The 23,000-nt window shown below is 39.8% G+C and overlaps 1 protein-coding gene across 3 annotated transcripts in view; it reads right to left on the reverse strand.

The window, feature by feature from the left end:
• Positions 1-23,000, reverse strand: part of AOAH (acyloxyacyl hydrolase) — a 168,451-nt gene that overhangs the window by 131,587 nt on the left and 13,864 nt on the right. For all 3 annotated transcript variants that reach the window (XM_042922170.1, XM_042922186.1, XM_042922177.1), the window contains exons 3-4: positions 11,752-11,847; positions 2,519-2,585 (exon numbers count right to left, since the gene is read on the reverse strand). In XM_042922170.1, coding sequence (XP_042778104.1) covers positions 2,519-2,585; positions 11,752-11,847 — 163 coding nt within the window. The remainder of the gene's footprint in view (positions 1-2,518; positions 2,586-11,751; positions 11,848-23,000) is intronic.

Raw genomic sequence — 23,000 nt, forward strand, 5'->3', positions numbered from 1 at the left:
GTTTTTCTTTTCCTGTTTTAATATGTTCAACCAATTTCTTTGGAGCTATCTAGTCATATCATCTGCAGTGATAATTTTGTTCTTTTAAAATAATTAGTTCAACAAACATTTATTGAAGGACCTCAATATATATTGAAGGCTCAAATATAGCACCAAGCCCTGAAGATACAAAGCCCTCTCCTTCTCCTCCTTCCCTCCCTTCCTTCCTTCTTTCCACATACTCAGTATTTTGCTAAGTATCTGGAGATACAGAGATGAATGAAACGCATCTCAGAAGGTTTTCAATCTAGTTAGCAACTCAGAAAAAGTAAATGGAGAATTAAATTACAAACAGATGTGGTAAGTGCTGTGCTAGGGGTTTGCACCGGATACCAGGAATGTGTGTGTGTGTGTGTATGTGTGTGTGCACATGCACGTGTGCATGCGTGCATGCGTGTGTGTGTGTGTGTGTGTGTGTGTGTGTGTTGATGGTGGTGGGAATATCATCTGTCTTATCCCACCCTAAGGGCTAAGGTCAGGCAAGCTTCCAGAGGAAGTGACCTTGGAACTGAGGTCTAAAGAAGTAGAATTTGTCTGGGGTAGAGGTTTTGAATGAATCAAGCATGGGGGAACGTCTTATGCAAAGGTCCTGAGGCAAAAACCTCTTGGTGTGTATGAGGAGTTACAAGTGGTTTGGAATGTGGTGTGCTGTGGAACAGCCAGGGGTAGTCTGAAGATGTCCTCAAGGACTGATTTATAAATAGCCTTGTGTATGTGGCTAAGGAATCCTGCAAATAGTGTGAAGACTGAAGAATTTTGTTAGTGCCATATTAGTTTGGCATTTAAAATATATATGGCCAGCTAGAATGTGGATTATTGACTTGTGCCAATGGGCAAGTCTGGAGTCCAGTTAGGAGGCAGTAACAGGAATAGAAGTATGACCTAAAAAGAAATGGTCCCTGCCTTCCCAACACTTGCACTCAGCGGCTCATGAGAAATCATTTACCATAATAGCGTGAAATACATATTAATAGAGGCAGGTGCACAGCATGACCAAACACTTTGGACTTTATGATTTTAAGCTCCTTTTTTCTTTAAAATTCTGCAACTCTAGGCTACCTAGTTGTGGGGAATGGTGCCTCTGAGCCTATCTGTTTTGAGGCTAATGGCATATAAAAGAGGAACCACATAAGAATGTTCATTGTAACACTGTTCACAAGACAGAAAACCAATAAACAACTTAAAAACCCATCAATGGGAGAGTGAAGGAATAGATTCTTGTAGAGACACAATGGAATATTCTATACAGGCAGAGTGAGTGAATTATAGCAATGACACAACATTATGGATGAATCTTAGACATATAAACTCAAGTTGTAGGTCCCATAGACATGTAAACCCAAGTGGTAGGTCCCCTAGACATAGGAACTCAAGTGGTTAGTCCCGAAAGATTACATACAATGTGATACTGTCTTCATAAATTTAAGAAATGATTAAAACAAGGTATATTTTAAAGAAATATACATAAGTACATTAAAATTCTAATTATTTTATGTAATTATATATTACCATTAATTATAATTATTAATCATCAATACCTCAATTCATTGATATTTAATTAAGATTAATTTTCCATATTACATATTGATACGTATTTCTTATATATTATTATACATAAATATACATAAATTTAACATATTAACATAACTCTGTGTGTGTGTGTGTGTGTGTGTGTGTGTAAACTATAGAAAAAAGAAAACAAGAGAAAGATGAGCATGGGATTTATTACTTGGGTAGAAAAAAGCATGAGAATGAATGAAAGAGGGACTGGGTGGTTAGAGTAAGTTATAACCTAGGTCCTAGATTTAGTTTTGGGTGGTAGGTTTAGATGCTAGTTACATTATTCAAAATAACTAAGTAACTAACTAAATAAAAAATATAAGAAAGTCATGTATGGATTCTTGTTGAGAAAATGTTATGAACAAGACCGGATAGGATTTATCTCATCCAGTGCCCTTGAGCTCAAAAAAGAAAGACAGAGAAGAGAAAGAGGGAAGCAGACATGTGATAACGGCACACGCAGGGGATCCTGAGAGGCAAGGGCTGGGGCTAGGGAAGTAGGGAGGGGCCAGGAAACCCATGAGGGAGGACAGAGGAGAAGAAGCTAAGATGATGTGGCCTTGGAACCCAGTTGGGATTGAAGGGAAAGACTAGTACACTTTGGGGAGCTCAGGGTAAGGGGCCAAATGCCTGGGTCTGGACAGTAGGATCTAGTCACGTGTTAGTAAAATTTCTTCTGGAAGGCTCTTGAGGAGAAATAAAATCAGATTCCATACTGTAATTCAAGGGGAGCCTTTGCCTCGAATGATAGTAGACCTGAGTCAGGTCTGAATGTTCCACTATTAACAAGAACAGGAACACAGCTCAAGTCCTTGTTCAGTGAGTACATCCTGCTGGCAGAGGAGTCAGCTGCCTCTCAGCTTTCCTGTTTCACCCATGTCCCAGCAACTGAGTAAGGTCAATGTGCTGGCATACTCACAGTTTTATGATGTCTGGTCCAAACATTTCTATCACTAAATAGCAGGTTGTCTTCAAGAACAGCTTTTCTAAAAAAAAAAAAAATAAAGAAGGGGAAATAGATTATTTTCATAATCATCTTTACTAAGGATTGATGATAGATGATTAATTTATCATTGATTCCAGTGATTAATTATAACGGTTTGAGGGAAATGTTACAGTTAATGTATTCATTATTTCAGGTTTATGTGAATGCTACTTTGTTTACAGTACATGACAAAGATTACCAGTTTATTACAGTTAAATTTGGGGGTTTTATTTTCTTTTGTACAGCAAGGAATGTCTGAATGTTGGTGAAGATCTCCTTTGTTGAAATAAAAGAAACAGGATTCACGTTAAAGTAAATAATTTAAAATATAGCTTTGCTAAAAATACTCTTTTCTGGTGTTCATTTGGAAAAAAAGATTTCACTTTGCCTATTTAGTTTTTGCTGTTAGTATTCCAGAGATAAAAAGAGATGGTCAAAATGTCCCTGCACTGCCATCTTCACCAGAGATCACACACACACACACACACACACACACACACACACACACACTAACAAAGCAATCTCCTTCCTCTCCATTGTGAGAGTACAGGGATGCTTTGTGAATTGATCAGTTTGCACAATGAAGCCTGTTTATTCTCTGGTCCTGTTTTTCCAGTTTGTAAGTCCACTGTGGAGCCTTGGGAATTAGGACCTTAGCACAATTAGGACACATGGGCTGTTCTGGGAAGAGATGGGAGTCTGTCTCTGATGAGAATTTATCTCGTCATGCTCATCTCAAACTGCACTACCCACACCTTGCTTGGAGGGTAGGGTAGTAAAAGAATAGGATAAGTATGGGAAACACTGTCTGGTACTTCATTTTTACTCACTAGTAAATAATGTAAATATTATTGTTACATTACAATAGATCTATTCATAGGACCTTTTTTCCTACAATAAAGCAATGACTTCAAACACGTTGCGTTTGAAGTAGGAACTTAAAATTATATCCCCACATTGACTTTACAGAAGTGAAAAGAACCATGGGGGAATACTATGACATTGCATGACCGCACCTTAGTTAACTAGATGAGATGGACAAATTCCTAGAAAGACAAACTGCCAAAATTGACTCAAAAATAGACAATCTGGATAGATCTATAACAAGTGATTGAATTAGTAATATAAAGCTTCCCACAAAGAAAAGCCCACAACCAGATGGCTTCACTGGTGAATTGTACCAAACACCTGAAGAAAGCATCTGAATAGGTTTTCTCCAAAGAAGATATATGGATGGCCAAAAAGCACATGAAAAGATGCTCAACATCTTTAACTATTAAGGAAATGCAAATCAAAAACAAAATGAGATACCACATCATACCCACTATGATATACTATAATAAAAATGACAAATAATAGGGGCACGTAGGTGGCTCAGTTGGTTGAACGTCTGACTTTGGCCCAAGTCATGATCTCACATCACGAATTTGAGCCTCACTTTGGGCTCACTGCTGCCAGGGCAGAGCCTGCTTCGGATCCTCTGTCCTTTTTCTCTCCACCCTTTCCCCACTCATGCTCTGTCTCTCAAAAAAAAATTTTTTTTAATGACAAATAATAGCAAGTATTGATTTGGAGAAATTAGAATCTTCATACACTGCTGGTGGGAACATGAAATGGTGCAGCCACCTTGGTAAATGGTCTGACATTTCCTCAAATGGTTCAACATGGGGTTACCACATGATACAAATCCACTCTTAGGTATATACCCCAAAGAATAAAAAATATATATAAACACAAAAACTTGTGCATGAATGAACACAGTGGCATTATTTAAAATAGCTAAGAAGTGGAAACAATTCAACCCAGATGTCCATTAACAAATGAATGAACAAAATGGGCTACATCCATACAATAGAATATTCAGCTGTGAAGAGTAATGCAGGTCTGCTACATGCCACACATGGGTGGACATTAAAAACATTATGCTAAATGAGAGAAACATAATTCCATTGATATGAAATGTCCAGAAGAGGCAAATGCATAGGGACAGAAAATAGGTTAGTGGTTGTTTAGGGCTGGGGAGGATGGATAAGGACAACTTAGAGGTGTGAGGGTCCTTTCTAGTGTGCTGAAAGTGTTCTAAAATTCACTGTGGTGATAAATGCACATCTCTGGGAATATACTAAAAGTCATTGAATTATACATTTTAAATGGATGAACTGCAGAAGGCGAGAGAGAGAGAGACTCTTAATTTGGCTTCACACCATGGGCAGAACCCAACCCAGGCTCGATCTCACAACATGAGATCGTGATCTGATCCAAAATCAAATGTCAGATGCTTAACCAAATGAGCCACCCAGGTGCCCCCTCAATAAAAAGGTTCTAAAATAAAAACCTCTCTTTCCCCTGGGTGCTCCTTTACAGGGGCAGTGCAATGGAGAGTATCAAGAATCTATGATGTCATAGGATTCAGAGACCTGATTTCAGCATCCATGGACCTGCTTCTGACCTTTGATTGCTTACCCCTTCTGGGTTTCCATTTCCTCATCTGAAAAATGTGGGAATGGAATTCAGTCTCCTTCACTAGACCATCTAGGGAGTTTGGAGAATCATGTAACAGATATTGAAAATTACATGAATTGGCAAAGCACTCTGGAAGCCAGTTTCAAGTGTGGCCAGTGTAGAACTAGTTGAACCAAAAGCTGGGCAATATTTACTCTTGCAGTACTGCCTAAAAGCCAGAGGAAATTCATCTTCTTTCTGGTACAATAAGAGATGTTGGGGTGTGTGTGTATTTTCTTAGAACCTTGTTTTGTTCAAGTTGAAATGAGTGGCTGCAAGTTTTCCTCGCTCTCTGAGTAGGACCATCTGAATGATCAATTTCTCAGACAGATTCAGTGATCATTTCTCAGATGGCTTCTGCAATGGTTAAGAGGGAGAGGCTCCTGGAGCAATGGAAGAAGAGATGGCCCCTTGAGAGCTAAATTATAGATCAGCACAGAAAGGTACAGAGTGGAGATGTGCCAAGCCTCCAGAGCAAGCCAGATAGGGCCCAGTCAGCATGATCAGATGCCACCTCACCGTTACTGATACAACCACAGAAAAGATTGGTACTAACATATTGCTAGTCACCTATCTGATATGAAATTGTATACAGTTAAACCATCTGTGACCAGCAAGGTACAGAGCATTGAGTTTCTACAGTGTCAAACAGACTTGGAACAGCATAGGAGGGGGAAAAAAGTGGCCATTGTCAAGGGCAAAGGAGGGTGAAAAAGGAGCAAGTGAGCAGTTGTCACACATTAGATGTACACATGTGTGTGTAAATGAAGCCCAGGACATTCTAGGTTGTAAGTCACCTTCATGTTTTCCATGACGAAGTTTCTCCTAAGACCCTTTGGAGGGAGTGTTTATGTTTACTCTCCTTCTACTTTCCTTCTAGAGAGTTATGTTTACTCTCTAACTAGTTCCTACTAGTTTGCTTGTAGACTTTCAGAACCTAAGAAACATGAGGAGAGTTGCCTTCCTTGTTTTAAATCTACATGTGTTTTTAACTATCATATTCCACAAAGATAAGATTTTTGCATAGGCGACCCTTTCTTGGGAAGGGTCACTTCTAGTGAAGTTCTAACCAGGCTCTCAGGGCATATGAGTCTGCTAACCCCTAGTGAGAATGATTCCATTAGTCATTTTTCCATTAACAATTCTGATATTCTTCCAAGGTGTTTACTAATGAGAGCCAGAGGCAAAAGCAGCAGGTGAAACTGAAGGTCGGTAATGCTTCGCACAATTCAAAAAAATCGTCTTCCCAGGCAAAGGCCAGCCTGATTTACTGAGTGATTATTCTCAAGAATGTCGCTTACATGCTTTCAGACCGCTAAGGTTATGTCTTCTGAACTAGTTCTGCTTTGGAGGTAAAAGCAATACTATTTAAAAATAATAACTGTGTGTTGAAGTGTGTAATTTCACTTCCTCTGTCCCCCACTCTCCTGGCACACCAGGCAGAAAGCAATACTGGATGCAAATAGGCACTATGGCTCAGGCCCATTTCGTTTTCAAGAAGGAGAAATCCTGAGCTAGGAGGCACACTATCTTTGTCACCCTCTACAGTTTGCGTGACCATCCTACACACAAATGTACAAAATACATTTATAAAATGGAAACAGTAATGCCTGCCATGCCTTTATGCATGTCAGGTGAAAGAGCTTTTAAGCTGAACTGAATATATTATTTCTATCCACAGGTAAAATATTAATTAATAACATGAAAACAACTGCAAGCGGCATTCTTAATCCTTTGAAATTCCTCCAGTTGAAAGGAAACCCACCACTGGAAACTGAAATACCAAGTTCGCTTCTCTTGGGAAGGCGTCAACTTTTATTTTACCAGAATCTGACTTTCAACCTCTTATTCACCTTAGCAGACTCTGAAGTTTCCTGTGATGAGTCAGAGGGAGCCAAGATGGTACCTTGCATACCAGCGATCTTGGTCCATGTTGTTTTTCGTTTTGCTAGTATATTAGGTGAAGATAATCTAGGAAGAAGGATTTTTGCTGAGCCTTTCATTTTTGAGCAACATAACTTTGCCTAAATAAAGAACAAAACTGGGTGTCTCCACGAACCCCAAAACACAGTTAGGCAAGGATAAACCACTCACATCCGCAAGACATGTGGGTTATCAACATCTGGGTGGCAAAAAGTAAAGGGAAGCAATAGAATACCAGATAAACCTGAGAATGGGGGTGTCTCCAAATAGTACATAGATATTGCCTAGAAAGTATGTGGGCCAATTAAAGAAGGGAAGCTGAGACTGGGTGGGGTTTTGGCCACTGTGATGGCAGATGACTACAAGGGTCTTAGGGGTAGAAGGACTAAGGGGCTGGCATGGCCAGGCATCTATGATTTCTAGAAAATGACCTACCAGAGATTCCTTTTAGGATGGCATCCATGCTGAGGAGAAATTGCTGGGTTTGGAAACAAAACTGAGCTGGAGAGAAGCAAAGGAAAGAAAATCCAGACAAAAGTGGGCAAGGGAATAGCCAGAAACACCAAAAGTATGCTCCCGTGTGTGTGTGTGTGTGTGTGTGTGTGTGTGTGTGTGTGTGGTGTGTTAACACTACATAAGAACAACAGAAAAAAGTTCTGTGCATTTAGAAACGTACCCTGAACAACTTCTCTTTTTAAGAGTTTTAGAAAACTAATTTCATATAAAAATGAGCAACAGAAATGTATCTAGGTCAACTCCCATACAAAGTTATTATAAGAAAAAAAAGAATAAGGAACAGAATCCCATCCCTATAGAGAGCAAAAGCATGCCAGAAAGTCAAGTCCAAAAAAGGATTAAAACATAACATAGTATTTCAAAATGAGCTAAGAAGCATTAATAAAATGCTTTAAGTCATGAAAGAACAACAGAAATCAAAATTAGAAAACTCAGACATGGACTAAAAGAACACAGGGAAGAATACAAGATTATAAGAGGAATGAAATCTAAACGAGAATGAACACAAGAAGTGAATACAACAGCTAATGTCTTAAGAAAAACTTTCAAGATAAAAAATAAATGAAAGGATAGTAGTATTCAAGCAATAGGCAACATATCAAGGTTAGGCAAAGAAGATTCAAAATATGGATACTAGAAATCCCTGAAAAAGAAAACCAAATCAAGGAAACTGAACAAGTAAACAACTTTTCTGAAATTATTTAAAAAATGTATTTGAGAGCACACTGCATGCCTGAGAACATCAATATACCACAACAAACACTGAAGCATATTCTAGTTAGATGACTGAATTTTATAGAAGAAAGGAAAAAAACCTCCTTTGAACTTCTAGGCAAAAACAGCAAGTGACTTATAAGAAAAAGGAAATTAGATTATCAGTAGGCTCTTTAAAGACACATTTAAGATACTTAGAGAAAGAAATTATATGGCAAGGATTTATGTATCCAGAAAAACAACTGACTTTCAAGTGTAAAGGGCACAGGCAGCTTGTTATTAAGATGCAAGAATTCAGGGAATAGTGTTCCCGTGAGCCTTTCCTGAGGAATGAGCTGTAGACAAGTTGACTAGAGAGGCATCCGCATAAGGGCTGGTAGTGAACGTCAATCAAATAGTTGCTGATGGGACTGAGACCAAATGGGGGTGAGAAGGGCATGGATATGGTATGGAATAGCCGTATGCTCAGGTCATAGAGAACAATGATTTCAAAGGGTGGAAAAATGGGAACAGTATACTTAAAGGGCAGTTTTGGTTGCCTTCAGTGATTATAAAGTATATTAATGGTAGCAGTACGAGGATTGATATTGATATTCTGAGACTGTTATATGTCTAATGAGGGATAGGTGAAAGAGTAATTATAGGGTATTTTGTCCCTTTGTCCTTGAGAACTAGGACTTTGGCTGTGGAAAGAAAGATATGGATATGACACAGGAGAGATTAAGAAGAAAATCCTGCTAAAAAAAATCCTATAGTCCTGAATTTGAATTTGAAGTGTCAGTATGACCTCATGAGACATGAGACATGAGATATATATCTATATCTATCTATTCTGTATCTATGTATCTATCTATATATCTCTCTATATATCTATATCTATATATACATATCTCATTATATTGTTATAATGATAGTTTTTAAAGAAAACTAATTGACTACTATGGGACAATAATAGAAAGGCAGCGAATCATTTGAAAACTGGCAAGTAAAGCAAAGGAATCAGGCATTCATCCTGCCTTTCCTACTATGAACAATACCATTATGGACTGTGGGGAAAACGTCTCTAAAATACAATGGGAACACGTGGGTGGCTCAGTCGGTTAAGTGTTCAACCCTGGATTTTGGTTCAGGTCATTATCTGATGGTTAGAGAGTTTGAGCCCTGCATTGGGCTTTGCACTGACAGTGTGGAACCTGCTTAGGATTCTCTCTCTCTTCCTCTCTCTGCCTTTCCTCTGCACGCTCTCTCTCTCTCTCTCTCAAAATAAATAAATAAACTTTAAAAATTCTTTAAAATATGATGACGACGAGGCAAAGTGTCTCTAATGTACTTCCACCACTAAAGATAATATAAATGATATATTAGAATAGCACAATTTTGCAACCCCCAGTGAACTAAGAGATCTGGTTAGTGACCATCGACAGCTGCTAATGTCACAAAAAGAGAAAGCCACTTATAATGGCCTCCTGACTAAAGAAAATATCACCACTTATAGTCTTGCCAAAGAAGTCAAACTGGAGTCTGATCAAGCCTCTGGATCTAGCTGCAATTTTCAGGAAATAAAGAACACAGAGCAATATATTCAATCATACCACAGGGAAGCAATCAGCAAAACCCAGCCTGTGGGAAACTCTACAAGGCAAATCCCACAATTAAATTAAATGGAAAAGGAAGGGATGGAAAGAAAACTTATAGATTAAAACAGATTTAAGAGACATATCAAAAAATATTTTTTGAGAGTCTCATGTGCTACCAGCTGAGCTAGCCGGGCAGTCAAAAAATATTTTTTTAAATGTTTATTTATTTATTTCTGAGAGAGAGTAAGAGCAGGATCAGGGGAGGGACAGAGAGAGAGAGAGAGAGAGAGAGACCTAAAGAGAATCCCAAGCAGTCTCCATGCTGTCAGCAAAAAGCCTGATGCTGGGCTCAATTCCAAGAACCGTGAGATCATGACCTGAGCAGAAACAGCCAACTGAGCCACCCAGGCATCCCAGGCCTTGACATATCAAAATTTTAAGACTAGGCAAGACTAGGGTATAGCAAATGCCCACCTGGAAGATAAAACTATAAAGCAATGCCAAAAAAAAAAAAAATGAGTACAGTAAAATTCAAGATGTTGTTCCTTTAGGCAAAAGAATGGATTTATGATGGAATGGGGCTTCTAGAGTAGCTACCTATCTGTTTCTTCTTGACCTGGGCTATGTTTACAAGGGTATTCACATTTTAATAACTAATAAAGTTATACATCTATTTCATGTGGTTTTCTAGGTTTGACTTGTTTCCTCCAAAAAAGGTTAAAAGATTACCCACTGAACAATACCATACATTGTTTATGGATTCATACAAGTGAATATGAAAGTATTAAATTTGACAAGAACAATACCCATAAAGCTCATGTGAGTGGTTCCCTCTGGGGAGATGGAAGGAGAATGGAACTGGGGGTGAGAGGAAGCCAAAGGCTGCTTCAAGTCTACCCGCCACGTTCTAATTCCGCAAAAGAAAGACGATGTAAATAAGTCAAAATCTTAGCAATGATCAATCTGGGACATTGTAAACACTTGTGTTTGTGTATTATTCTCTCTTAGACTTTAGACTGAATTCCAAGAAATTTAGCTTGTGAATGCATATTGTGACTGAATGCAATAAATTCTCTGAAAATGCTTTGGTGCTACTGGAACAGCATGCTATGGAAACCAGACACAACCACCATTAGTCTGGCTTCCTTACTTTGAAAAAAATCGTCCTTGATGAATTTGTTCCTTAACATTCAAGGAATGACAATTTGACTCTCAAAGAAGTTTACTCATTGTGGCTGTTCACCTAATAGTATTCTATAAGGGAAATAGAATCAATATTTTTTCAACTTTGAGGAGATGGAGAGAGAAATATACTATTTGTTTAAATCATCAATCCATTCCTTTTTTTTTTTTTTTTTGAGTATGGGTCAGATGATTTTATTGAGATCCAATTCAAATCCGTGGAAAGTTCCCAGATTATTTTCCCATTTGGGTTTTTAAAAGATCAGTTGTCCTCTCAGCCTAAATAAAGCTCTGTGTGGGTAAGGCTGTACATGTATCTGGGAATGTACATGTGGTTAAATTAACATAAATCATGGAAAATTATTCATTTTTCATTATTTTGACCTTCTTGGTACTTAAGGCAATGAACTCCAGTTAGGCAAATCATTATAAATGTGAGATATGAAGCAACAATTGGCCATTCTACATTTTATTTCCTAAATGTCCTCAACAATCTCATTCTGCCATGGTGGAAAATGAATGTCAGGGGAAAAAATTGCCTCGAGTGGTGTGTGTGTGTGTGTGTGTGTGTGTGTGTGTGTGTGTGTGTGTATTTGTTTTAATTTCTATGAGCCCCATAAGAATATCAACTCACACAAATAACTCAGTCATATTCTCCTCCATAAGTGTGTGTAGGGTATAAACTCGCTCATGATGACTCAAAAGTCAGAAAACAAATCAGACCCACAGCCACATGACCCTTTCTGTATTTACCAGGAAGGTAGCTGCACAGTCTCTCCATTGAGGTCTCCACCGTGGAGTTGTGAACTTGAGCAAGCTGTTCAATCACAGATACCACCGCCACACAGGCTGCAAGGAGACAGAAGAACATGTCAGCAGTGTCATGTAGAAAACTGTGCTGGAGGGCCAGGGGAAAGGAAGGGATGCGCGTGTGTCCTTGGGAACACCAACCTTTCCAAAACACAGAACTTTTGTTTGCCAAGCCTTTTAACATCTGCTGTGTGCATAAAGGCACCATGAGTTGTAGTGAAATGTAAAGTGTGCTAAGAAGATTGTATGTTTGAGGGTCAGAAAGACTGGTTGTCAGTTCAGTTTTGCCACTTGTAAGCTATAGGACTTTGTGGAGGTAACTGAATCTTTATGTTCATTGCTTTTCAATCGCATAGAAGACAGACATGGCATTTAAAGGAGACAGTGTGGAAATAAACAAGTCAGCACAGAGCAGAAGCTCAATAGACACTGGTTTCTTTCCTCCCCCCTTTTCTTCCTTTCTGCAGCAGCTGGTTTCATTGGGATTAGGATCATCCCCACCCCATACATTCTCAGCTGTGACTTAGGGTCAGGTTTTTAATTTTAGAAAAGTGGTGGAAACTGCTCAGCCTTTAGAGTCAGAAGACCTGGAATTGAGTCCTGCTCTTGAATCTTGGACTCACCATCCAGGCTTTCTAAGACTTGGTCTCCTCACTGCAAAGTAGGTAATAAGTTTCCTATAAGAGGCTGTAATGATTCAGTGAGATAACAGTGCAATTGAACATGCCTTTGAAATCATAACACGAGTATAAAGTATCATTTCACCTTCCAGCTAGAAAGCACTCTGCTTGAAAGCATATGCCAATATACTAAGTGTCTAAAAGGAACCTCAGATTAAATTAGAAATATATTACTTCACCAACCTTGGTGTATATATGTGAAGGCCCAGAAATGCCAGGCTGACATCCCTTAGAAGTTTCTATCACCAGCCTTGATCTCCTGAATGCCTGGGAAAGCCCAAACTTCCTTTTTCCAAAGAGAGGGGACTCTTTCTTCTACACACAAAGGGTTGGTTGGTCAAAGATCAGTAAGTCTGTGAGAGGAAATTGTTAGGCCTCAGAGAGACAAGAGTGGCATTTATTAGCAGTGGTTGGTTTCCAAGGAGGAAAAAAGGCTTATATCCCAAATGAAGAAGTTCCAGGGTGCCTGGCCCAGTAGTAAACTCGCCATTAACCATCTGCTCAAGGTGCTGGGAACCCAAATTCACATGCAGTGTCATTAAAGCCAGATTTCTACCAGGACTCCTTGAGGGAAGGTGGCTGGTAACAGATGTGATAGTACAATTGAGCATTTCTAGACAGAAAGAAATAAAATCTTCTGTAAAATGCAGGATTGTCAATGAGCGAGAGACTTTCCCCTTTCTAGACACTGCAACAGCTGATGAGGATTTTGGCCTCGATTGCTCTGTATCCTCAGATAAAGCCAGACAAAGCTAGGCTCACCTAATCTGAGCGTGATCTTGAAAACCACAATCTCACTGCTCTGAGAGCACCTGCGCATTTATCAACACCAACTATCAAGGTTGATTAGATGTGCTTTTAAGTAATCCATGCATTGAGGGTTCTATTACATGCAATGAATTTAGTAGCTGATACTTATTAGCACTTTATGATCTAAAAAGCATTTTCATGTGTATTTTGTTTTATTTTAAAAATAACATTTCAAAATATAATGCAATGCAATCTCATTTTAGAAAACAAAAAATACCGAATATTGTAAATAAAATAAACATCATTTAACTCACCCAGAGATAAACCAATTTCACTTTTACTTTAAATATACAAAATATACTTAACATATGCGAATATTTTCAACATTTATAATACTTTTACCCCCTAATTTATGCCTCTGCCAATCACCTCTTAAGTAACGGGAGCTAAATAAATTTTAATAACTGCAATTGAAAGACAATGATAAATAATGAGATTGCAGTGTGGTAAGAGGATGCAGTGTGGTATAGTTGAAAAGGGAGAGGCTTTGAATTAAAAAATAAACTTGGGTTCAAATACTGGTTGGATGAGTTACAAACAGTGTAACTTGAACAAGTTACCTCTCCGCTGGAACTTCATTTTTACGAGTTTAGATTTGGACCAGAAGTTCCTTGAAGGTGGGAGAAGGGTCTTACTCTCTCTAACTTTGAATGCCTGATGCAGGGTGTGGTTTGGAGTCAGGGGACAGAGATGTGTGCTGACTTGAAGCAAGCTGACTGGAGAACCGGCAGAGTGACATTTCAGTTGTCAGTTGCTGGGGGTCTCCGTAGGAAAAGGTTAATGAGTGCACCTGAAGTTGTGTTCAGACTCAGTCATCTCCCCAACAACGTCGCTTACTCTCATTCCATCTTGTTGCAGGGCATGACTGCACTTCTCATTCTGGTGTGAAACAACCAGTGCCAACTCTTGAGTCAGACAGTGGATCTGATAGCAAATAGTCACGACTTGCAGCTGGGGATCACAGAAGGCGGTGGACATGGGGTTGAAATCTTGCATAACAATCATTTTGTGTGGCATCTCATCAATGAGCTGCTTCACCCAGCATGGACTTGAAACGAGGTATGCATTTGTTTTAATCCAAGGCTTGCAAGGATCAATGCAAAGAGAATTGTGCCACTCGAAACCTCAACCTGCTTCTTTGTACTTATAGATACGGGTTTTTCTTTTACTCAGAGGAATCCCATCAAGGACTCTTATGACTTTGGTGGCTCCTTAGCACTCCTTGCTAAAATTGGAAATCATTAGATAAAAGGAGCCAAAATAAAAAAAAGTCAGCTGTCTCTGATGGGATGGACCTTGACATCACCTCTGCTCTGCCCAGTGAAGAGTTATGATCAAAAGGGCTCTGAAGAAAACTGGGTAATGGGGTTTGAAATATGTAAACGCCCAGGTTGGACTCAGCTTTGATTTGAATCATGCTCCCTTAGACATCCTCACCCATATCCAGGGGCCTCAACTCCCCTTCCAGCTGGATTGTTAATTTAGGGTCTGCGGCGCAGTGTGTTCTGAATCCTTTAGTTGGCAAGAGTGGAGAAATTGACTTGGCTATAGTTTCTAATAAGAGGTTCCACTGTCTTGACAGGCTAAAGAATGTTTTCCCTTAGACACATGGGCAGAGTAATTCTTCGCATTACAGACCATTCTCTGGCTGCTGATAAAAGGCCTGGCTCTGCTAAAGTGAGTTTGTCCAGGCTACTGTTCATTTATAGAGAGTGAGAGCGGTACACTTTGCTCAATGGTCACCATTCGAAACCTCACATATGGAAAATCTCTTCTCACGTGGCTTCTGAAATAATGAGTGTAATAGAAACAGACACTCCTGATATTGTAGGAAAAGAAGTGAATGGGCCCCAATAAAAACATCTGCCACAAGGATCTGCTCCTGGACACATTCCTCTGGTAGTTTGCAGACTATACCCAGAATCCTTTTGAAATGAAACAGGACTCTTGCAACTCTAATTATAATCATAACCATGCTGGCTGGAAATGCAGCCAACTGCAGAGAGACGGCTACAAGATTTCCCATTTGTGTAAAGCCCACACTTCATCGAAAAGCCCAGAAAGCACTAGGCAGTTGTCAGAGACAGGGTCAGCATGACTATCCTTCCTTTTTGACCCTAAGTGGACACATAAATAATTCATCACATGGCTAGAGTGTGCCCTGCAGTTTTCAAAGTGTTTTGCATACATTATCATCTCATTCAAACTTCACAACAACTCATAGATGTAGGAATCATTGCTCTCATTTTACAGACCAGCAGACAGAGGCTCAGAGAGGTTAGCTATCTTGCCAAGGATGTGGCTAGTTAACAGGAGAGCTGGGACTGGAACACAGTATGTACTGAGTTCCTTCTAGATGGAGGCACTGTGCTGGGCTGTGAGTAGGTGCTGAAAAAAAACTGATACGGTTCCTGCCCTCTTAGAGATTATGCTGTAATGGAGAAAAGTGATGGTAAACAAACAAACACATAATTATAAATAATTTTTAAGAGCCATGAAGAAAAGGAACAGGGTGAAATAGCAGAGGGTAATGAAGATGGGGTGGTATAAACCTTCTTAGCTAGAGCCAATAAAGAGGGCTTATCTGGAGAACGCACACAAAAAATGGCTAATATAATGGAAAGGATCATAAGGAGCTGGGGGCAAGCTTGGTAAGAGGTGGGGGGGAGCTGATGCCACTTCATGGCCTAAAGCTAGGAAAACCTGGCACCAGAACCCAATGGTGAAAGATGAAGTGCAGGGAAAGGAAGATGTCAGTTTCATGGGCTTTGTAGACTGCAAAAGAGCCAGGGATTTTTCCAGAGAGCAATGGGGAACCATGGCTGGGTTTTGTGGAAAGAGCTGCTGCTATTTGATCTATGTCTTAAATTATCATGTTGGCTGTCACAGGGAGGAAGGTACTTAGGGGGCAAAGGTGGGAGCAGAGAGATGAAGTAGAAGGCTATTTTGGTACCGGAGAGAGATGGTGGTGGATTGGAGAGTAACGAGTGGCAGGGGGGACAGAGAAAAATAGACAGATGTGGGATCTATTGTGGAGGTTAACCCAATACAATTTATTAATGAATTGGCATGTGAAGGAAAGAAGTATGAGGACAAGTGAGAATCAAAAATGATTCATTTATTTGTGGTTTGGGCCCCAGGGAAGGGTCGAGCACAGGTTTTGGGACCATACCACACCTGGGTTTGGGTTCCTGAGTCCCTATGCACCCAGGTGACTTTGTATGTCCCACCTCCCACCACAATAGCGCTCCTCAAGCAGCTAAACTCTGTTTTCCTCATATTTCCCTGCTTGTGTGGGAGCAGAAGATATGGCTTTACATGTTTACACTCTCCTAGGCCTTTCTCATGTTGGTGAAAAGAAAAGGAAATAAGGTATGAAAATAGTCACTTAAAATTACCTTCCTACCAGTTTTGTTTCCCTACGATAGTAGTTACTAACTAGTACACAACCCAGATATGAATATTACACCTTCACCCTTTTCTTTTCCTCGTCTCATGAGTCCGGACATGGATAGGGAGAGGTTGGTAAGAAGAAAAGAGAGTGGAAGGAAGGAATGAAGGGAAAAACTATGTTATAGTAGAGACTAGAAGAATTTGGGGGTCAGACAGACCTGGGCCTGCTTCTCTGACTTATGAGCTGAGGTATCCGGCAGGATGATTAACCTCTCTGGACCCAGATTTTGTCACCTACCAAATGGAATAATAATGCTCACTATTAAACATGGCCATCTATTCCAGTCTTCTGAATCTGGCCTTGTAACTTGTCTTATCAATAGACCATGGAGGAAATGACAGCATGTCAGATCTGAACTCAGGCCTCAAGAGGCCTTGCAGCTTCCATTTTTGCCCTCTTAGAACGTTATAGCTGTGAGCTTGAACCAGCCTGCTGGAGAGGCCACACAAAGGAAAATCAAGGTGCCCCAACCAACAGCCTGCCAACATTTGTGAATGAGGCCATTCTAAATCATCCAGCCGCTGTCATTCTGCCATCTACCAAGTGAGTGCAGCAGCAGGAGTGAGCCCAGGGGATCTCCAGTGGGAGGATCACCCAACTGTGTCCAGCCCAAAATTGCCAGCCCATAGAATTATGAGCTAATAAATGATTGCTGTATAAGTGTGGAGTAGTTTGTAACTCGCCACAGGTTGTCTGCCATACCTGGCAAAAGCATTGTGGGAATTAAGTGATACAACCCACAAATGCATATGCTATCTAGTAGAGTAGGCATTTAACAAATATCTACTGTCAGTTTCTACTCCAGCTGCTGAGACCATTCGGCCAAGGCATATTCTCTGTGATTCTTTTTAAAATAAAAACTCAGAAACTTATCTTTGAAAAACATATTGCTGTACCAACAGTGTTTTTACTTTTCTATAGCTGAATTTGCTTTTATTGCCTGTAGGTAGTACTTTCACTACATTTGGGCAGATTAGGGTCTGTGGCTTAACCCCACCATCACCTAGAACATTGTCTTTATGAGAAAATGTGCAGTGAGTTCCAAACTGCCAAATTTCCCAAGAACACTGGCAATGAGAGAGGCACTGTATTGGGCAATTTCCTAGTGAGAACAGAGGCTGGGGGTATTCAAGGGTGAGGAGTATTGGTGAGAGGAAATAAGCAGACTGTGTTGAGAGATCCAGGATGGTTGGCTTGACTAATTTAGAAATATATAAAAAGCTAATAATAAAGAGATGAGAGTAAAGACAGGAACCATTCCATCCTGTTTTTAATTCAACACATGTTTATTAGCACCTACTATATGCTCAGAAGTTTGAGGATACAAACATGAATAAAAGAAATCACAGACCAGGAGGAAAGCCTGATGATGAGAAAAACAGTCTAGTTATGGCAACCTGTGAGTGCTATGGTAGAGGGATCTGTTAGTGTTTTGGAAGCAGAGAGGAAGAAGAAACTAACTCTGGGAGGGGCCAAGATTGCAGAACAGCATGGAAGGTTTTTTGTGTGTCTCTCATCCTTGAAATACAGCCAGATCAACACTAGACTATCCTGAACATGTACAAAACTGACTTGAGGATTAACACAACAATCTGCACAACCTAAACCAGAGAACTCAGCAGGTATGAGGTGTGGGGAGGTGAACTGGGGGAGAGAGAAGCCACTAAGGGCAGGGAGCTGGTTTTTGTGCAGAGAGAGGACAGAAACAGGGGTGGAGGCAGGGGGTAGAGTAGGAAAGCAGCTGGAGAGAAAAGAAAGAGTATGCAAGGGACTGAACAAAAAAAGGGGAAAGGAGAAAGGAGAGGGTTTAAATTCCATTAAGACTCTATAAACAGGGGGAGTACAGAATCTGAAACTCCACAGCTCGATACCTGGTGGTGCTCTGTTGGGAAGGGCAAATCCCCAGGAGCAGAGAGCGAGGTCCGAGGGGGTCTCAGTGGACCCTGGAGAACAAACACATTTGCTGGTGCTGGAACAAGGTCATTAAGGGTGAAGCCTGGTGCCAGATGTGTGTCATGATTTTCCATAACCCCTGAAATGCTGCTGCTACACAATCACGTGAACTTTTTCTGGGGCAGGCTGGCAGTCTGGGGCAGGCTGGGGCCACAGTCTCTGGACATCAGTGGCAGCACAGTCCCGAGAATGTCCCTGGGTGGGGCCGGCACTCGACCATTGCTTGGTGAGACCCTCACCTAGAAGGTCTGAGCGGGTCAAAGCTTCAGTCCTTCAGAAGTGAGGGGTTGGGAAACACAGCCACATCTGAGATAAAACTCAGGAGGGAGGTGCCACCTGGCAACATGACAGCTTGGTCACAGACAGTGTAAAAGTGGGGAGTAGACAGAAGCTGGAGACAAAGGACAGGTGCACGATTGCTGGTCAGGGAGAGCACAGAGTTCCGATACTAGACACTGGTTAGCTGGGTGATGCCATTTTCACCCCCCCACGCATGCGCATACGCAACTACGCCTGCCACAACAATCCACTCCAGTAAGCTAAGCAGCCCCACCTAGTGGAGAGCAGAGCCCTTACACTATGCCCCGCCCAACTGGGCCAACGTCACTCTTCAGGAACACCACAAGTCTCTGCACCTGCTTAGTTTACAGTCTATAAAGTGCTTCATACTTTGACTTCTAGGAGAAACTGATGTAATTTCAATAGTATTACAGTACGTTTGCTGGTCCATCTATTCAAACTTTTTTCTTTTCTTATTCTTGAATACAGAAAGAGAAAATATTTTTATTTTCCATTTTTATTAAAAATAGTTTTAATTTTTTCTACTATATTTTTTACTTTTTTGGTAAATTTTTCAAGTTATATTTTACTTACATCATTTCACTTTATTTCATTGTATTCATTTTTTTCAAACTTTCAAACTTTTTTTTTCTTATCTTTTTGTTTTTTCTCTAATCTATCAAGCTCCTTCCAACAACCAGACCAAAACACACCTAGGATCCAGCAACCTTTATTTGATATTTTTTGTGTTGTTTTTAATTTTTAATTTTAATTTTTTTACCTTATTAATTCCTTTTCTTCCTTCAAAATGATGAAATGAAGGAATTCACCCCAAAAGAAAAAACAGGAAGAAATGACAGCCAGTGACTTAATCAACACAGATACAAGCAAGATGTCTGAACCAGAATTTAGAATCATGAAAATAAGAATACCAGCTGGGGTTGAAAACAGATTAGAATCCCTTTCTGCAGAGATAAAGGCTAGTCAGGATGAAATAAAATATGCTATAACTGAGCTGCAATTTCAAATGGATGCCATGGCGGCAAGGATGGTTGAGGCAAGCAGCGATATAGAGGACAAACTTATGGAGAACAATGAAGCAGAAAAAAAGAGGGAGACTAAGGCAAAAGATGACGATTTAAGAATTAGAGAAATGAGGGGCGCCTGGGTGGCGCAGTCGGTTAAGCGTCCGACTTCAGCCAGGTCACGATCTCGCGGTCCGTGAGTTCGAGCCCCGCGTCAGGCTCTGGGCTGATGGCTCAGAGCCTGGAGCCTGTTTCCGATTCTGTGTCTCCCTCTCTCTCTGCCCCTCCCCCGTTCATGCTCTGTCTCTCTCTGTCCCAAAAATAAATAAAAAACGTTGGAAAAAAAAAAAAAAAGAATTAGAGAAATGAGTGACTCATTAAAAAGGAACAATATCAGAATCACAGGGGTCCCATAACAGGAAGAGAGAGAAAAAGGGGTAGAAGTGTTATGTGAGCAAATCATAGTGGAAAACTTTCCTAACCTGGGGAAAGACAGAGATGTCAAAATTCAGGAAGCACAGAGGACTCCCATTAGACTCAGCAAAAACCGACCATCGACAAGGCATATCATAGTCAAATTCACAAAATACTCAGGCAAGGAGAGAATCATGAAAGCAGCAAGGGAAAAAAAGTCCTTAACCTACAAGGGAAGACACATCAGGTTTGCAGTAGACCTATCCACAGAAACTTGGCAGGCCAGAAAAGAGTGGCAGGATATATTCAGGGTGCTGAATTGGAAAAATATGCAGCCAAGAATTCTTTTTTTTTTTTTTTTTTTTTGAAAGAATTAAAGACAACTTTATTTAGTATGCAATTTGAAGGGGCTCATTACATTCTAAGGAAAAATAAACTGAAAGAGGGCTGTGCAGAAAAGAGTTAATAAAGCAGACTGAAGCCGCTGCCCTTGGGAAGCCATGCTGGCTGGTATCTGGGAAAAGAGTTCTTTATCCAGCAGGCTGTCATTCAAAATAGAAGGAGAGATTAAAAGTTTCCCAAACAAAAATTAAAGGAGTTCATGACCACTAAACCATCCCTGCAAGAAATTTTAAGGGGGACTCTCTGAGGGGAGAAAAGATGGGGGAATAAAAGATCAAAAGCAACAAGACTAGAAAGGACCAGAGAATACCACCAGAAACTCCCAACTCTACAAGAAACATAATGGCTATAAATTCATACATTTCAGAACTCACTCTAAATGTCAATGAACTAAATGCTCCAATCAAAAGACATAGGGTAACAGAATGAAAAAGAAAACAAGATCCATCTATATGCTGTTTACAAGGGACCCACTTTAGACATAAAGACATATGAAAGCAAGGGGGTGGAGAACCATCTATCATGTCAATGGTCGCCAAAAGAGAGCCAGATTAGCTGTATTTTTTTATATTAGACAATCTAGACTTTAAAATAAAGACTGTAACAAGTGATGAAGAAGGGTATTATATCATAATTAAGGGGTCTATCCACCAAGAAGATCTAACAGTTGTAAATATTTATGCTCTAAATGTGGAGGCACCCAAATATATAAATTAATCACAAACATAAAGAAACTTATTGATAATAATACCATAATAGTAGGGGACTTCAACACCCCACTTACAACAACGGACACATCATCTGAACAGAAAATCAACAAGGAAACAATGGTTTTGAATGACACACTGGACCAGATGGACTTAACAGATGTATTCAGAACATTTCATCCTAAAGCAGCAGAATATACATTCTTCTCCAGTGCACATGGAACTTTCTCTGGAATAGATCACATACTGGGACATAAATAAGCCCTGAACAAGTATAAAAAGATCGAGATCATACCATACGTATTTTCAGACCACAATGCTATGAAACTCGAAATCAACCACAAGAAAAAATTGGGGAAGGTAACAAATACCTGGAGACTAAAGAACATCCTACTAAAGAACGAATGGGCTATCCAAGAAGTTAAAGAGGAAATAAAAAGTACCTAGAAGCCAATGAAAATGATAACACCACAGTCCAAAACCTCTGGCACACAGCAAAGGCGGTCATAGGAGGGAAGTATATAGCAATCAAGGCCTTCCTAAAGAAGGAAGAAAAGTCTCAGATACACAACCTAACCTTACACCTTAAAGAGCTGGAAAAAGAACAGCAAATAAAACCCCCAAACCAGCAGAAGACAGGAAATAATAAAGATTAGAGCAGAAATCAATGCTATCAAAACCAAAACCAAAACAAAACAAAATAAAAACAAAAAACAAAAAACAACAACAACAGGAGAACAGATCAATTAAACTAGAAACTGGTTCTTTGAAAGAATTAACAAAATTGATAAACCCCTAGCCAGTTTGATCAAAAAGAAAAGGAAAGAACCCAAGTAAATAAAATCAAGAATGAAAGAGGAGAGATCACAACCAACACAGCAGAAATACAAGCAATAATTAGAGAATATTATGAGCAATTATACACCAATAAAATGGGCAATCTGGAAGAAATGGACAAATTCCTAGAAACATATACACTACCAAAACTGAAACAGGAAGAAATAGAAAATTTGAACAGACCCATAACCAGTAACGAAATCGAATTAGTAATCAAAAATCTCCCAAAAAACAAGAGTCCAGGGCCAGATGGATTTCCAGAGGAATTCTACCAAACAATTAAAGAAGAGTTAACACTTATTCTCTTGAAGCTGTTCCAAAAAATAGAAATGGAAGGAAAACTTTCAAACGTTTTCTATGATGCCAGCATTACCTCGATTCCAAAACCAAAGTCCCCATGCAAAAGGAGGACTATAGACCAATTTCCCTGATGAACATGGATGCAAAAATCCAACAATACATTAAAAAAATTATTCACCACGACCAAGTGGGATTTATACCTGTGATGCAGGGCTGGCTCAATATCCGCAAAACAATTAATGTGATTTATCACATCAATAAAAGAAAGGACAAGAGCCATATGATCCTCTTAATAGATGCAGAGAAAGCATTTGGCAAAATACAGCATCCT

The sequence above is a fragment of the Panthera leo genome, chromosome A2 (assembly GCF_018350215.1).
Source record: "Panthera leo isolate Ple1 chromosome A2, P.leo_Ple1_pat1.1, whole genome shotgun sequence".
Taxonomy (NCBI): Eukaryota; Metazoa; Chordata; class Mammalia; order Carnivora; family Felidae; genus Panthera; species Panthera leo.